The 17,720-nt window shown below is 43.4% G+C and overlaps 1 protein-coding gene across 1 annotated transcript; it reads left to right on the top strand.

The window, feature by feature from the left end:
• The first annotated feature begins 6,493 nt into the window (after positions 1-6,493).
• Positions 6,494-9,685, top strand: CUNH4orf36 (chromosome unknown C4orf36 homolog). Its single transcript, XM_037132378.2, has 3 exons — positions 6,494-6,555; positions 9,197-9,351; positions 9,552-9,685. The coding sequence occupies exons 1-3, from the start codon at positions 6,494-6,496 to the stop codon at positions 9,683-9,685; spliced, it is 351 nt and encodes a 116-aa protein (XP_036988273.2).
• Positions 9,686-17,720: the final 8,035 nt, after the last annotated feature.

Genomic DNA, 17,720 nt, shown 5'->3' with positions numbered 1-17,720 from the left:
GGAGAGAACAATGAAGACTCATCCTATAGGAAGATAAGCATAAGTCACCAGAAAAACAGGGGGGCTGGGTGGGGGGAAATCGTGGATAAAATAGAAAAAGAAAAAAGAAGGAAAGGGAGAAGGAAGGAGGGAGGGAAAGGACACAGGGAGGGAGAGAGAGGTGAGGGAGGTTTAGAAATAATTTGATATTTCAAAAGAAAATACTGAAATAGTCATTATGAGTAGAAAACCAGATATTTATTGTATCTTCTTCTACCTTCTATAGTATTTAGCATTATTTTTGTTTTAAAATACATGTAAGAAAGTGGTGGTTATTATGTATTTTCTCTGTTAACAGTTTTTTAAGGATCTTAACTGGTTCTAAATGAGATTTAGCAAAATGAGCTGCTGTCCAGAAAAATGTCTATAAAATATAATGCATTGAAAAAAAAAAAAGGCCCTGGCTGGCATAGCTCAGTGGATTGAGCACGGGCCTGCGAACCATATGATCGGGGTTCAATTCCCAGTCAGGGCACATGCCTGGGTTGCAGGCCAGTTCCCAGCTGGGGACTCACAAGAGGCAACCACACATAGATGTTTCTCTCCTTCCCTTCCTCTCTGAAGATAAATAAATAAAATCTTAAAAAATATATAATGCATTTACTGTTCATTTTAATCAAACTATTAACCTCAAAATTATAAAAAAATATGGCTCTTGTTCTCCGGGTAAAATATTCCTTCTACAAAAAGACACAGTGGTATATTAATTACCTATTGTTCTAATAACAAATACCTCAAAAGTGAACGGCTTAAAATGACACTTACTATCTTTTATTTTCTGAGGGTCAGGAATCCTGGAGTGCTCACCTGCGTCCAAGGGCTCAGGGTCTGCATTATGTTTCGTGTAGAAACTGGGGCTGCTGCCATGTGCAGGTTTGACTGAGCCTCGGAGGATTCACCTCGCTTGTTTAGTGGCAACAGACCTCAGGTCTTCAGTTGTGGGCTGGACACCCTGGTTCTTTTGCAGTTCCTCCCTGAGGTGTCTTGCCTGGCTCCTCAACGTGACAGCTGACCTCCTTCCTGCAGGCTGAGTGAGCCAAGAAAGGCTGAAGAAGAAGGCCCTCCACACCTTTAATGACGTAGACTCGGAAGTCATACTCTGACTGCCACCATGTTTGCTCAAAGTGAGGCATACGGAAAATAACCAGACCCAATTGTCAGGAATTATGTACATATAATTGGAGTTCCCACATGGAGAAGTCACAGGCTGGCGGACCTCTCAGTGTGGTCTGCACCCTTCACATCCTCTGGGTCTTGACTGCTTCACATAGAACGAGAGCCATGGGTCCACGCACCACTTCAGTTCTAAGGTGGCTGCTTCTGCCCCACCTTTTGTGACATCAGCCACACAGTGTCTGTCTTTTTCATCTCTGTTCTTACACAGTGGCTTTCCAACTTTTTAGACCCAACATAAGAACCACATTTACACTGAAATTACACATACCCACAGGCATGTGTAAGAGGCATATGCTGGGGTCCGGTGTCGGCAGGGTTCAGGGTCCCTGAAGGATGATGGACGGCGTAGGTGAATGAAGAGTCAGACACCCGATTGGATGCCGGAGAACAGCCAGCCTCTGTGGGTCTGACCGAACTCATAGAGTTTGATTTAGGCTTTATTTTTATAGAGATTGTTGTATAACATTAAAGGAACAGGTGCATGGCATCATCAGTTAAGCAGAAAAAACCAATACAGAGGTAACCAGGAAAAGTACAAGAATTTCCATAGTTTCAGTTGTGTTAAACAAAAGTTGTTTTGACCAGGAGAACCATTAATCAGACAATTTGAACAAGCTCTGTGTATAGACTTTGAATGTGTTATTGTTTATTAAAGGTCTTAGAATTTGACATGGGGCAAAAAGGTACACTAGACCGAGTAGAGATTAGGAAATTCATTATAAGCCTTTGTGATGTCTAACTTAGCTATCTATCTTTCTGTCCAAAATGTTTCTCTATGTACCATGGACTCTAACTCCTTGATAATGGTATGTATGTGCTTAATTTGTAGTATCTCACAAGCTTTTCCTGTTTCTTTGCCTACTAAATTCTAATTGATATATTTTTTTTAATTTTTTATTGATTATGCTGTTACAATTGTTCTATTCCCCCCCTTCATTCCCCTCCACCCTACCCCCCATCCCCACCATTACCCCCCCTTTAGTTTATGTCCATGTGTCTCAAGTGCTTTAGATTCTATATTTCCCATGCTATTCTTGCCCCCCCCATTTTCTATCTACTGTCTATGCTACTTATTTTCTGTACCTTCTCCCCCATCTCCTCCTCCCACTTCCCTGTTGCTAACCCTCCTTGAGATCTTCATTTCTATGTTTCCACTCCTGATCTAGCTGTCCTTTTACTTTGCTTTTGTTTTAGGTGTGGTTGTTAATAACTGTGAGTTTGCTGTCCTTTCACTGTTCATGTTTCTTTAACTTCTTTTTCTTAGATAAGTCCCTTTAACCTTTCATATAATAAGGGCTTGGTGATGATGAACTCCTTGAATTTGATCTTATCTGAGAAGCACCTTATCTGTCCTTCCATTCTAAATGAAAGCTTTGCTGGATAGAGTAATCTTGGTTGTAGGTCTTTGGTTTTCATGACTTGGAATACTTCTTTCCAGCCCCTTCTTGTCTGCAAGGTCTCTTTTGAGAAATCTGCTGACAGTCTGATGGGAACTCCTTTGTAGGTGACTGTCCCCTTAGCTCTTGCTGCTTCTAGGATTCTCTCCTTCATTTTAATTTTGGCTAATGTAATGATGATGTGCCTTGGTGTGTTCCTTCTTGGGTCCAACTTCTTTGGGACTCTCTGAGCTTCCTGGATTTCCTGGAAGTCTATTTCCTTTGCCAGATTGGGGGAAATTCTCCTTTATTATTTGTTCAAATAAGTTTTCCACTGGTGGCTGTTCTTTTCCCCCTTCTGGTACCCCTATAATTTGGATGTTGGGGCGTTTAAAGATGTCCCGGAGGTTCCTAAGACTCTCCTCATTTTTCTGAATTCTTGCTTCACTCTTTTCTGTTTGGCCATTATTTGCTTTCTTCTGGTCCACTCCATTGATTTGAGTCCCAATTTCCTTTTCATTGCTATTGGTTTCCTGTGCAATTCCATTCATTTCAATTAGTTTCACCTTCATATATTTGTCTAGTTTGTGGCTATAATCAACCAGTTCTGTGAGGATCCTGATCACCAGTGTTTTAAACTGTGTGTCTGAGAGTTTTGCTATTTCTTCATAGCTTAGATTTATAGGCTCTGGGGCTTTGAGATCTTCTTGGGCCATTTTTGGTCTGTTCCTGCCCTTTAAGTGTGAGGAGCTGAGCCTTGCACTCCCAGGTTGCTGGGTTGTGACGCTGTATGTGGGGGCGTGGTCAGCGCGGGGAAATGGCGGTGCCCTCTGCTGTTTGGCGTGGCTGGGTGAGGAGCGGAGGCTTAGGTGGTTCACCAGGGCCGGGCCACTCAGAGTCGCCGGGTTATGACGCTGTATGTGGAGGTGGGGTCAGAGCAGGGAAATGGCGGCACCCTCCCTGCCACTTGCCCCAGGGACTGGCTGGGTCCCGGTCCAATCGCCCACTCCCTCCCTTGTCTAGCGGTGCACCAATGCGCGACCACAGTCAACCCGCAGCCCTGCTCCCCCGCTGTCTCCCCCGCGGTCGCTCGCTTGGTGGCTCGCTCGGTCTCTCACTAGGTCCAACCCTGCGCCTGGATTCCGTACGCCTGAGTCCGTCTGACCGAGTCCTCCTGTGCAACCCCGCTCCACCAGCTGCTGGTTTCGCCCCTTACTGGTCAGGCTGAAGAATTTGTTGTTAACAGACTTCCGAAAAGTTCAATTTTCTGTGTTCTGGCTGTGTTTTCTGTTGCTAATATTTAGTTGTCTATAAACTTGGTTGTGTGAGAAGGCACGGCGTCTCCACTTATGCCTCCATCTTGGCGGAAGTTGATATATATTCTTGTTCAAGGTAAAGGAGGGGCTGTTACTCCAACAACTTTTAGACATTCAGGGGCTATTTCATTAGAGGGAACTTTGTTCTCTGGTCAAGAAATTATTTTGCACAACTTTATTGGAATTATGGGAATCAATGAACCTGAAATACAAGTGTCTAACAATCCCACCACCTTTTGATCACCAAAACAAACATGTAAGGAGAGATAGACAGGAAATCCAGCCACAGTTGCCTCTGCCTTGCAGATGCATCACAACCATCCCAACCTTGTCAAGGGATGGTTGCTGGCCAGCTCCCTACGGGCATATGTGTAACAGAAATGAAAGTTCCTCAAAACAACACTCTTATTTGAGTGATGTGCTGTCACCCCAACCCCCATTCCATGTTAATTTATTTTAAAAATTCAAGCTCTATTGACTAAGGTCAAAATCTACTACATTGGTTTCACAATCCCTTAATGGCTTCGACATTCTTTGTGTTACCATACTAACTCTGCCATTCATCCCTGTCACTCTTCCATTGGTCCTAGAATAGAAATGTTAAAGAGCAGGCGAAACTTCACCTTCCAGTTTCTGGGAGGAACAAGAGCACCTCCTGAAGGTGGGTCAGCCCTAAAAACCTACTCTAATTAGGCAGGAGCTAGGATCAGAGGTCGCTGTCAGGGCCAGTAGGGCCCTGTGTTTTAGCTTTAAAAGTTGGCCCTACGACTCACTAAGCTGTGTGACCCTGAGTGACTGCTCTAAGGGGGCAGAAGCAGCCACCTTAGAACTGAAGTGGTGCGTGGACCCATGGCCTGCTCTCGTTCTGTGGGTGAAGCAGTCCAGACCCAGAGAGGATGTGAAGGGTGCAGACCACACTGAGAGGTCCGACCGCCTGTTTTAACCTCTCAGGTCACCCTTCCTCTATACAACTGGAATAATGAACGTTCCTTGCCTATCTCATAAGGTTGTGACTAGGCTCAAAATTGGATAATTAGGTACAAAGAATTTATTGACAATTTTTAATCCTCACCACAACCCCATAAGAGATACAGAGCATCACCCGTGTTTGATAGAAGAAATTGAGGATTGGAGAATTCAGGTCGGCTACATCTTAAAGTTGGCAAGTGGCAGAACTAGAGTCTAACCCAGTTCTGACTGCAAACCCCTCACCAAGACGGAAAGGTAAGCTATTCTCCTTTCATGTTAAGTGGTGACCATCGGATATATTGAAGTATACGGATCCACCCTGAGTCGCCACAGCATCATTAGAAACTGGCCAGGTTCGCTGATCCCAGCTGGGTGTACACGCGAACGCAAGGCATATCACGAGTGGGTTTTGAGCTTTAGCCTTTAGAACCGCCTGGACCCCAGGGGCCTGAGAACACGGACTGCAACGCGGGCGCTGCTCAGGCGTCACAATGGGAAATCACTCATAGTGAACGAGTCATAATTGAGAACTTTTCCTTAAGTGAGGCCCCCGGATGGTCCCTAACCAAAATCCCCAAGTCGCTTCAGCATAACCTCCTGACCCTAAAAAGTGTAGTTTTCGGGGAAAGGACTAGTTTACAGTCCTCTTGCGCTAGAGGACTTTGTTCCTTGAGGGTGTGTGGGTCTTCGGCTGTGTAACCCAGAGGCACCCGCCCCAAGGGGACCCCGCAGGACGTGTGTCCGGGCCTGTGGCCCCGGAGCCTTCGCGGGCGGGACCCCACCACAAAGCCCTTTATTGAAGCCGCGGCCCCCCCCACGCCCCCAGGAAGGAGAAGTGGGCCCGCGGCGCGGGGCCCGGGTGTGCCCGACCTCGTGCGCCTAGTCGCGGGCGTCGCGACCCTCAGAAGACACCGAGTGCGAGTAAGTGGGCCCTGGCGCCCCCTCTGGGACCCGCTCCCGGGGCGCGGGTGGAGCGGGCCGCTCTCGGATGGTGGCTGGAGCCAGGCGGGGAGGCGACCTAGACGGCCCCCCGCGGAGCGGCTCGCGGGTGGAAGCGCGGGAGGGGACCGGGCGGGGGAGACGAAGTAGGACCGTGGTTTACGGTTGGACGCTTCTTAAGTTAGGTATTTCAGAGAGGGAAACCTGCGAAAGTTTGCTTTTCCCCCCCTTTTGAAGGGCTGGGGCGGGGCCCAGGAACTTCGTGTGCCCGCACAGCCACGCGCGTCCCTTAACTGCGCCGCAGTCGGCCGCGGGGTGCGGGGTGCGAGCCGGTTGGGAGGCTCGGGCCGTGACGACGGAGCAGGACGGAAGAAAAACGATGCTGTTAACCTGGCATTTTCTCCTCCCCAGATCAGAAGAAGTGATAAAATGACTTCCAGGAAAATAAGGAGAACACAGGTCTGCCTTAGGAGTCCAGCTTCACTGAACATTTTGTCAGGGATGGTCTGACATTTAGAAATGCTTTCTCTGACTCGTTTTATTGTTTGAACATTAAAAATATTCCAACGAAGCCATTCATTAGGTGTGTTGTACCCATTTCAGGCAAAGTGAACAAAGTATCTGCGTCCTTGCTACAAAAGGCACCTGTGTTGGGAAATTAGACTGTAACAATTCACCATGGCGTACGGCCTGCCCAGAAAGAACACAGTGAAAACCATGCTGCGGGGCAGTTATCAAGTGTAAGTATTTTTAATCTGGTACGCATGGACTTGGCAGGCGGTGTCCTTGCTAAAATAAAAGTACTGGACACCCTTATGTTCCTCGTGAGGTAGATACCAGACTGCCTGAGACATTTTCAGGTGAATGGATGCTGTGTTTTTTTTGTTTGTTTTTTAAGGAAGTAACTATCACAGGAATTTATAAATTATCTGACTTGGTCTTCACAACAGAAGGGCACTTTAAAAAAAGATTTTATTTATTTTTAGACAGAGGGGGAAAGGAGGGAGAAAGAGAGAGAGAGAGAAACATCAATGTGTGGTTGCCTCTCACACGTCCCCTACTGGGGACCTGGCCTGCAACCCAGGCCCATGCCCTGACTGGGAATCAAACCTGAGACCCTCTGATTCGCAGGTTGGTGCTCAATCTGCTGAGCTACACCAGCCAGGGCCAAGAGGATACTTTCAAATGAGAAAACTGAGATTCAAAGAAATGGTTTGATCAAAGACACAGTTGTTTAATAAAGTGAAGCCTCCTTACTCTAAAGCAACACTTTCTGCTATTGCCCACTGACTTAAAATACCTCTGTAGATAGTGCAGAGTATCTGAAAATGCCTTGGTGTCAAGTATATCTTAACAAGAGCACTTAGTTAACTGGTAAGAAGGGTCAGTTTTTCATCCTGGATACTTTGGCAGGCGATGGCAAATAATCTCTGCAAAAGAAGTGCCTTCTCTATCCTTCTCACAAGGGAGTAGTTTATATCATGCTATTTATAAGAACAACTGAATTAAGAGGAAAGAATGGTAGTAGCACTCTTTGGAGTTCATTTGCTAAAGCATCTTGGGTTTTTTGTTTTATTATTTTTAGAAGGTTATTTAAAAAAACACTAAACACATACAACTTGCATAGAAGCATTTGAAAGGAAAATAAGAATGTTATTTCTCATATCCCCATTCCTACCCAACACCCCAGTCCCACTCGGGGGTAAAATGTTTTATATATTTTTATAGAATTTGTATTATACAAGATGTATATATATATATATATATATATATATATATATATATAGTCTGTCCAGAAAAAGTCCAGCCATTGTTAATATAATGAGAATAGTTAGTGCAACATCAGTGTAGCCTGGCAGCCAAGGAGAGTGGACTGGAATGTACATAGGACAATGATGCCTCAGTCCCCTTCAAAGCAGGCACCTTGGGGACTCACACAGTTCTCCTTATCTCCTTATCTCCTTGTTCTTGTATCTTTAGCAAATGTCTCTTTTTTATATTACATGGCTGGATACCTCATGGACGGAACTTGTGCACACTCACACACACAGTTTCACACATGGGCTTATACTGAAGTTTCCTCCCTATCCCAGTACATCCTGTAAAGCCTAGTGATTAAGTGCGCAGATTCTAAAGTTTGATGTTCCTTGTTCAAAACTCCAACTCAAGACCAACAGCCTTGTGACCTTGGGAAAGTTGTTCTCTGCTCTTGTTTCCTAACCTTTAAAATGAGGATAGTAACTGCACATGCCCAACGAATAAGGTTACTGTGGTCATTAAATGACTTCATATGTGTAAACTCATTTAAATAATGCTTAGCATATAGTGAGTGCTAGATAAAGATTAGCTGTTTTATTGCTCTTCTTTCCAAATCAATGAATAGGAATAAACCTCATTCTTTCATTACAAGTACGTGCCACAATTTGTTCACCAAGCTCTTTGATAGACACTAAAGCCATTTTCTTTGGGGGTTTCCGAACAAACGGTGCTTCAGTAAGCATCTTGTAAATAGCTCAGTGCGCTTGTTCAAGCACACCTGTCATAATTGTAGAATTCAAGTCATCCCTTAAAGTTAGATGGGAAGGGAGTAAGGAGGCAGGAGGCAGAGACCCGAAGGGTGGGCGGCACGAGTGTGCTGCCTTCACCGCCCTCACTCGTGCCAGAGCACGTGTGAGCACCTTCCCTTCCTCAGGCAGGTGAGCTTATAGTGTCTGTAGAGGAGGAACATCTCATTGCTTGCAGCTGATATTTTAACTTTCCTAGTCACGATACCTAAAACTATTCATTTAAAGTTCATAGTGATTATTTAAAGTATTATAGTTTGGCATTTTATCTCTCTTCAGTTTCCTAAGGATTCTCTTGGTACTAGTGCTTCTAAATAAATATACCTAGGCTAAGTACCAGCACTGGTTCTTAATTAAGTTGTGAATCTCAATTCCCTTGTCTACCTACATAGCGGCTGTAAAAATTAAAATAAGATCACACACTCAAAGTCTTATTGTATGCCAAGCACCCTGCTCAAGGGCATGCTTATTTGCTTTGTTCCTTCTCCCCTAATGTGACCTTATTTTTGATCGGCCATAAAAGACTACATCATTTTAAAAGACATGGAGAGATTCCACTGACTTCAGGGAGGCTGTGTGGTGAACAAAAGCTCCTGTCATTATAGCTTACAGTAATTTTTCAATATGTCATTACATTAGTTAACCTAAAGCTCCTTCTCCTGACTAGACTAGCAATCCTAGAAAATCCTGAATACCCCCACACCCAGAAAGCAAAATGTATAGTAGAAAATAGAACTTGAGAATTAGATGTTTTCTGTATCCCATAATAGATACTTAATAAGTATTTGTTGAGAGAAATAATGAATTTTCACTCCAGAGAGCAACCGTGGGATCTTGCACAGCTTACAGAGATGTGGTACACCAACCTGGCCAAAATCAAGTTCCCATTCTTGCAAGAAATTACATTCGGTGGTCCTGTATACCTCAAAAAGTGTAAATTCAGTCAGGATAGTCTGCTTCCTGCTGCAGAAGGTATGTTCAATAAGAGCTACTTTAATAAACTGTAAAATTTACATCTTTTGCTCATTATCAGCTACATGTTTAAGTATGTTCATTCTCTTCTCATTTATATTCAGGAATGTGAATTTTGCCATGTAATAAATATTCCATTTTTTCTAAGTTATACCTTGAGAAAATATCTGTTGGATTGCTTCATGTATTTTATTTTTTAGACATCAAACTGGAAAGGGAAAGTGAAATGAAACACCTGAATAATCTGAAACACCAGGAAAATACAGCCAAGGAAGTTCAATTTGCTCTGAGGGGAAAGCAAGGTGGTTTGAGAAGACCTCTTCCACCTAAGTGACAGTCCCCTCATAATCGTATCTGTGCTCTGTGCTTTCCGGTCTGGAGGGGATGAAGGTCTGCAGCCTGTCACTGCGTGAGTCTCCCTGCAGGCGTGAGAATGCCACTGGGGGATGAGCCAGCTCCAGTGGCTGAATAGACAGCTCTGACAGGCCTTCTGGTCCCTGCCACCCGCCTGTTCCATTGCATCACAAGCAATAGCACAGTAAGTAGATGAAAAATGCATCTGGATGGAGTCACCACTGGTGCTATTCATCTTTGTGAAATGGCACTAAGGGAAGAGAAAACTCCTTGTCAGAGACATTATTTTGAAGAACATTTAAAATTGCCTCTCTACGATCCTAAGGAGGCACCAAGACAGAGAGAGAGAGAAATTATTTTTTTTAATTATATTTTATTGATTATACTATTACAGTTGTCCCAATTTCCCCCCCTTTCCCCCACCCCACCCAGCACTGCCCATTCCCTCAGCCCATCCCCACACCATTGCTCATGTCCATGGGTCATGTATGTAAGTTTTATGGCTACTCCATTTCCTATACTGTATTTTACATCCCCATGGTTATTCTGTAACTACCTATTTGTACTTCTTAGTCCCCTCACCTCTTCACCCATTCCCCACATGCCCTTCTATTTGACAACCATCAAAATGCTCTGCATATCCATGATTCTGGCTGTTCTTCTTGTTTTCTTAATTTGTTTTTAGATTCAATTGTTAATAGATATGTGTTTATTGCCATTTTATGGTTCATAGTTTTGATCTTCTTGTTCTTAAATAAGTCCCTTAAACATTTCATATCATGATGGTTTGGTGATGATGAACTCCTTTACTTTTTTTCTTGTCTTGGAAGCTCTGTATCTCCCTTCAATTCTAGATGACATCTTCTCTGAGTAGAGCGATCTTAGCTGTAGGTCTCTGCTTTTTATGATTTTGAATATTTCTTGCCATTCACTTCTAGCCTACAAAGTTTCTTTTGAGAAATCATCTGATAGCCCTATGGGAACTCCCCTGTAGGTAACTAATTGCTTTTCTATTGCTGCCTTTATGATTTTTGCTTTATCTTTAACCTTTGGCATTTTAATTATGATGTATCTTGAAGTGGTCCTTTTTAAGTTCATATTGTTTGGGACTGTCTGTGCTTCCTGGTCTTGGATGTCTGTTTCCTTCACTAAATTAGGGAAGATTTCTCTCATTATCTTTTCAAACAGATTTCTAATTTCTTGTTCTTTCTCTTCTCCTATGGTACCCCTATGATGTGAGTGTTAGAACATTTCAAGTTGCCCAGAGGATGCTTACTTTATCCTTGTTTTAGGGAGTTCTTTTTTTCCTGTTATTTTGATTGGTTGTTTTTTGCTTCCTATGTTCCAAATCATTGATTTGATTCTCTGGTTCATCTGCTCTACCATTTTCCCTGAAAATGGTTCTTTGTTTTAGTTAGCATATTCTTCATTTCTAACTAGATATTTTTTATGCTGTTAAAGTCCTCATTAAGTTCCTTGAACAGCCTTATAATCAGTGTTTGAACTCTGCATCTGACAGATTGCTTATCTACATTTTGTTTAGCTCTTTTTCTGGCGTTTTGATCTGTTCTTCCATTTCGGCCAAGTTTCTTTGTCTCCTCATTTTGGCAGCCTCCCTGTGTTTATTTCTATGTATTAGGTAGAGCTGCTAATGTCTTGGTAGCATAGCCCACCGTAGTAGGTATCCTGTGGGCTTCAGTGGCACAGTCTCCCCTATCACCCAAGGTGTGTACTCAAGGTTTGCTGCTTGTGTGGGCTGACTACACCCTTCTTGTGTAGTTGAGCCTTGGTTGCTGTTGGCAGGTCAGTGGGAAGGATTTACCCAAGTCAGTCAGCTGCAAGGACTGGCTGTGACCACTGACCCCCAACCTCCTCCCTCCATGCACGATCCACTGTGTGAGGGCAGGGTGGTGGTTCTCTGATGTGATCTGTATCTGTTCCCTGGTTGTGCAGGCTCTGGTGTTTCTTTGATGATGCAGGTCAACATCAGTCCCCACCTATATTCTGCCTGTAGCCACCCTACATGTACTATAGAGCACTCTGAGGTGGCTGCTTCTTGTGCTAAGCTTGAAGATTCCTAGGTGAAGCCAAGCTGAGAATCTAGGCTGGCTGCTTCCAGTGCCAGGCCTATTACCACTTAGCAAGAGTTACGGGGAGCGGGGTCTCACTGAGGCTGGCTGTAGCTTGTTTGAGAGGATTTAGGAAGTTGTGACATGTGAGCCAAGACCAGCCATTCATATGGAAAAGTCACTGTTAACAGCTTGTGTGGGCCCATTAATTGGGTGGACAGCTTTATGGGTCTGTGGGGGAGGGTTCAGGAAAGGGACTATGGCTTCTGACGCCTTTCTGACTGGGAGAAAGCTGTCCCCCAGCTCTTGCCCTGATGCCAGACACTTCAGTTCCTCCCTGTGTGCCACTGGTGCCTTTCAAGCTGCTGCCCTGGTGCTGGGGCTCAGAGAGAGTTGGTCAGAGTAAGTTGGTATGTGTATTCTTTGAGGTATGAGGTACCTCATATTCTTTGAGGTACTCTGTTGGTATGAGGAACTGCTTGGGACTCCAGAAGTTTCTTCCACAGACTCAATCCCCACTGGCTTTGGCAGCCAGAAGTTGTGGGGACTTATCTTCCTGGCACTGGAACCCTGGGCTGGGGGACCTGGTGTGGGGCTGGGCATCCTCCCTCCTGAGATATCCCTTCCAGTTTTTATTGACCACACATGGTTGTAGGACCAGCCCATTCCATGTCTTCATCCCTCTTAATAGTCTGGATAAATGAAGTTTCTTTAATTCTGTAGTTGTCAGACTTCAATTCAACTCAATTCCTGATGATTGTGAGTTATAATTGTTCTATAGTTTCATTGTGATTTTGATGTGGTTATGCAAAGAGGTGAGGTGTATATACCTATGCCACCAACTTGACCAAAAGTCCTCTAAAGTATCCCCGGAAATTCTTTTAAAAATGATTAGCTGTGAAAACTTTTGTTTGTTTAAGAAAAATTTTAGATTTCTTTTTAGTAGCTCCCATTTCTCAATTTTTAGTGATATGTCATTTTTATTCTCATGTAGTACTTTAAAGTAATAAGTAAAACTTGTTTATGTTTTGTTCTTCTAAAAATTGTCTTTTTCCTTCTGCTTAACTTCATATTGTATCTCTGGGATGCCCTGGAGCATGTGGAACATGTGTGTGTATGTGAAAGTGACATGAAAATAACAAAGACCTATATGGAGGAAAAGTCTTATTTGTACAGAGTAGCTGGAGAATGAGGAGTGATTAACTAGGAAGTTTTAGATTTGCATGAATGAACCAATTTTCCTTGAATTCAAATTCAGTAAAGCACATTTGAATATGAAAATATATTTAAGCACTGCTTAGTGTTTGTTAGATGATTTAGTAGGTATTTTAGGCGTTTCTGGTATCTTAACCTCATTATGAAAGGCACTATGGCATAACGTTTAAGAGTGTGTACTTTAGACCAGGCTGTCTGGTTTCTTATGTTGTCACTTCAGGGCCTACCCTAATGCCTAACTCATGTAGGCACTCAATAAGCATTTATTGATTGTCGACTGAAAATTTCCATATGGTCAAAAGTTCATAATTGAAAGTACTCAGGGAAATGGTTTGTATGTATGGTGATGATGCAAGAAAGCATAGAAACAAAATTCTATCTTCTATGTGAGGAAGTCAACAGATTATGCATCTGTAAAGGAAAAGCCAAGAAGTAGAAATACCAGGTGTTACTAACAGACACAGATAAATAATGAAATAGGTGAAAGATGACACTGGTTGCCTCTGGGGAAGTGAAAATGAGTGGCAGGGGTACCATAGCTACTGTCTTTAAAAACAATTTTTTATTTTATTCTTTAACATGCATTTTCAACTGATAATTTAGAAAAAGAGAAACAAAGTGAGTTCCATGGAAATTAAGAAAATTTCTCAAGGATAAACAATGAATCAGGGAAAGGTGGGGAAAGAAGACTGGAACCCAGACCTATTAATTAAAACTAGAGTTTTCTTTCTACTGCTCTCTTATGTAAATGCAATTTTAAAAAATATATTTGATTGATTATGTTATTACAATTGTCCCATTTTCCCCCCTTTATTCCCCTCTGCCCTGCACTCCCACTTTCACCCGTATTCCCCTTGTTTAGTTCATGTCCATGGGTCATACATATAAGTTCTTTGGCTTCTACATTTCCCATACTATTCTTAACCTCCCCCTGTCTATTATTCTACCTACTGTCTATGCTACTTATTCTCTGTACCTTTTCCCCCTCTCTCCCCATCCACTTCCCCACTGATAACCATCCATGTGATCTCCATTTCTGTAATTCTGTTCTGTTCTTGTTCTAGTTGTTTGTTTTTTTTAAGGTTCAGTTGTTAAGAGCCGTGAGTTTGTTGTCATTTTAGTGTTAATATTTTTAATCTTTTCCTTAGAAAACTGCCTATAACATTTCATATAATAAGGGCTTGGTGATGATGAACTTCTTTAACTTGACCTTAATTGGAAAGCACTTTATCTGCCCTTCCATTCTAAATGAAAGCTTTGCTGGGTAGAGTAATCTTGGATGTAGGTCCTTGCCTTTTGTGACTTTGAATACTTCTTTCTAGTATCTTCTTGCCTGTAAGGTTTCTTTTGAGAAATCAGCTGATAGTCTAATGGGAACTCCTTTGTAGGTAACTGTCTCCTTTCCTTTTGCTGCTTTTAAGATTGTCTCCTTATCTTTAATCTTGGCTAATGTAATTATGATGTGCCTTGGTGCGTGCTTCCCTGGGTCCAACTTCTTTGGGACTCTCTGAGCTTCCTGGACTTCCTGGAAGTCTATTTTCTTTGCCAGTTAGGGAAGTTCTCCTTCATTATTTGTTCAGGTAAGTTTTCAATTTCTTGGTCTTCCTCATCTCCTTCTGGCACCCCTATGATTCGGATGTTGGAATGTTGAAAGATGTCTTGAAGTTGCCTAAGCCTCTCCTCATTTTCTTGAATTCTTGTTTCTTCTTTCTGTTCTGGTCGAATGTTTATTTCTTCATTCTGCTCCAAACCATTGATTTGAGTCCTGGTTTCCTTCCCATCACAGTTGGTTCCCTGTAGATTTTTCTTTGTTTCACATAATTCAACTTTCATTGCTGCCTGGGTCTTTTTTATGCTGTTGAAGTACCCAGGGAGCTCCTGGAGCATCCTGATAACCAGTGTTTTGAACTTTGCATCTGATAGGTTGGTTACCTCTTTGTCGCTTAGTTGTATTTTTTCTGGATCTTTGAACTGTTCTTTCATTTAGGCCATTTTTTTTTTTTTTGGTCTCAGTGCACCTGTTACATAGTAAGGGTCGGAGCCTTAAGTGTTCACCAGGGTGGGGCAACCCACATCATTGTGTCGTGATGCTGTATGTGGGGGAAGGGTCCTAGAAGAAACAGTGCCACTGGTTCCATTCTCAGCCGGCTGTCAGTCACTTCCCCCACTTCCCACAAGCAAATTGGGCCCTTCTGGTGCTGATTCTCAGGTGGGTGGGTTTGTGTATGTTCTAGGACCCTGTGGATCTCTCCAACGAACTCTCCTGTGAGGATTTTCCCATTGCTGTCTGAACCCCCACACTGTTTTCAGTCAGAGGCTTTGAGGCTTTATTTCCCCACACTGGGACCCTGGGTTGTGTGGTCGATCTCGCTCCCCAGGTGTTCCTCATGGTCTAGCTGCACGTGAATGTGGGACTGCCCAGTCTGCAGTCTGCCACCTCACCTAGTCCACCAGCCGCTGCCCTGCCTTGAGTCCTGTCTGCCTAGCTGCCCGTCTTCCCCCCTCTTACTGGTCGGGATGAACGTTTCTTCTTTAACTCCTTGGTCATCGAACTTCCATACAGTTCAATTTTCTGTCACTTCTGGTTGGTTTTGTTTTTAAATTTGTTGTTGTCCTTGTTTTGGTTGTGTGAGGAGGTACAGTATGTCTACCTATGCCTCCATCTTGGCCGGAAGTCCTATAAATATGACTTTTAAGAAGATAAGACAATAACAACAATGTTAGAACTGTATGAATTTCAAGTCCAACCTTTTCCCAAAATCCATGTTGCTAAGTCACCTGCTTGGTGCACCTTTGGCCTGGCTGCCTGAGTGGCCTACTGAGGAAGCTGATATTGAAGACTGTGGCTGGTATGGAGTAGGTAGGCCCTATTCTAAAATTTGGAATGTGACATATTTCGCCACCTAATCACTGGCAACCCTGGGCCGAGCGGGCCTTCTTCTGAGCAGCAGGGTAATTCCCAGTAAGGGTTCTGTGTGCTGAGGTATGGGCACCTGGCTTCTGTAGAATGGCAGCTCCCAAGAGGAAGAAAGGAGGAAGGAATTGAGCCACACTTGCTTATTTTCTTCTTCCAAACTTATCAATCAGCTCTACTTCTTTTGGCGTGGAGTGAACAAGGGCCACCAGGGGGCCACGGGTGTGGGAACACTCTTCACATGGAAGGAAACCCCACACTAGAGAAGTGTTCCTTCTCAGCACCTTCATGTGTGATGACATTCAAGACATAGATATCCTCTTGAGACAGAATGGGAAAAAAAGATGGCCTGAGTTAAGGTGAAGTTCAGGAAGTGAGACTGAAAGACATTTCTTTCACTCCCTCAACTGACTCAGACCCCTTGACTTTTGTTCTGCATATTTGGACATTTTCTACTCTGGGTGATCTCTGTGAAGATGCATTGAGGCCACTGTTAAATCCTTTGTGACTTTTCAGAAAGTGGCTCCCAGGAGATCTAGTAAGGCCCACAACATTTTAGATCCCACACAATTCTAGTATAAGGAATCCTTAGAGAGCTCCAATTCCATCAGTAAGTAGAGAGGACTAACATTTACTGAGGGTGTTCTACGTGCCAGGGATTGCACTGTGCTAGTGCTTCCCAACATTTTTCATGTCTTGGCACATGTAGAGAAGTATAATCTTCACGTGGCATACTGGAGTGAAAGAGGAATGAGGATGCTCAAGGCCAGAGGAAACAGGTGTGGGCTCTGACCAACCGAAAAGCTGAGGGATCACCTTCCTGGCACACACATTGCTCAGGCAGAGCACAACATGGTGCCGCGGTGGTTGAGAGACCCTGCGTTGCCCACTTGAGATCTCTTATCCTGTTAATCCTCTTATTTACAAAGAAGAGGATTGAGACCCATGGGTTAAGAAACTTGCTTAAGATCACACAAGCAGAACTTGGTGTCAGACCAAGGTTTTTCTTAACCTAAACCCCACATTCTTTGCACTACAGGGTGCTTTCTTCTATAGGTTCTCTGAATGTTTTGTTTTGGCCCTGTGTGCCATTCACTGGATAATTTCTGGTTGGCAATTTATTTAGTTACAATTCATTTCAGTAAGAATTTATTTGGTTCTCATAATCTGCCAGCAGTGCTTGGTGCGGGGATCTAAAAGTGAACCATAGAGCTAGTCCTATTCATTTTTTAATGATGAATCTATATGTTGTTTCCAGTTTTCATTATTACAGACATTGCGTCTATGAACATACTTAAACAAGTCTCTGTAAGTACATTTTGTGGGAATTTCAACTCAGACTCTAGGCCTAGAAAAGGAATTTCTGTGTCATAGAATATGTACTTAGAGTTCTACAAAATAATGCCAAATTGCTTTCCAAAGTGGCTGTACGAATGTATGCTGCTTCCAGTGGCTTATGAGTATATTTGAAATTTGCCTTTTTTGTTTGTTTGTTCATTTCTGGGCTTTCCAGAATCTAATCTGGGTTTTGTGAGCTGAACAGTTAGATTTTTGCTCTGCCTGATCCTCAAAGCTTGGGCACAAGTGTGTGGTCAAAGTCCACCAGCTGGCTGCTTCCTTCTTGGACTTTGCCTCTGGGGTGAGAGAGACACAGAGCCAAGCTGGTTTGGAAGCCATTTCAGTGATAATGGACATCGGACCCAATGGAAGGGGTGGAAGTAACATCAACACTGGTGTCCAGTGCATCTTAATAGAGCCTTCCATGACAAAATTTTAGCTGTGATTCTGGGTTTCCTGCAGTCCCTGGGCCTACCTGT

The sequence above is a fragment of the Artibeus jamaicensis genome, unplaced genomic scaffold (genome assembly GCF_021234435.1).
Source record: "Artibeus jamaicensis isolate MK-2021 breed Jamaican fruit bat unplaced genomic scaffold, CSHL_Jam_final contig_452, whole genome shotgun sequence".
NCBI classification, from domain to species: Eukaryota; Metazoa; Chordata; class Mammalia; order Chiroptera; family Phyllostomidae; genus Artibeus; species Artibeus jamaicensis.
Note: the sequence above shows the minus strand (reverse complement) of the source record. Positions and strands in the feature narration are given on the sequence as shown.

Bases quoted from the DNA above. Each gene is read 5' to 3' on its own strand.
- CUNH4orf36 (XM_037132378.2), top strand. From the start codon at position 6,494: ATGGCGTACGGCCTGCCCAGAAAGAACACAGTGAAAACCATGCTGCGG. The intron at 6,556-9,196 runs GTAAGTATTTTT...TTTTCACTCCAG, and splicing joins CTGCGGGGCAGTTATCAAGT to AGAGCAACCGTGGGATCTTG. The intron at 9,352-9,551 runs GTATGTTCAATA...TTTATTTTTTAG, and splicing joins TCTGCTTCCTGCTGCAGAAG to ACATCAAACTGGAAAGGGAA.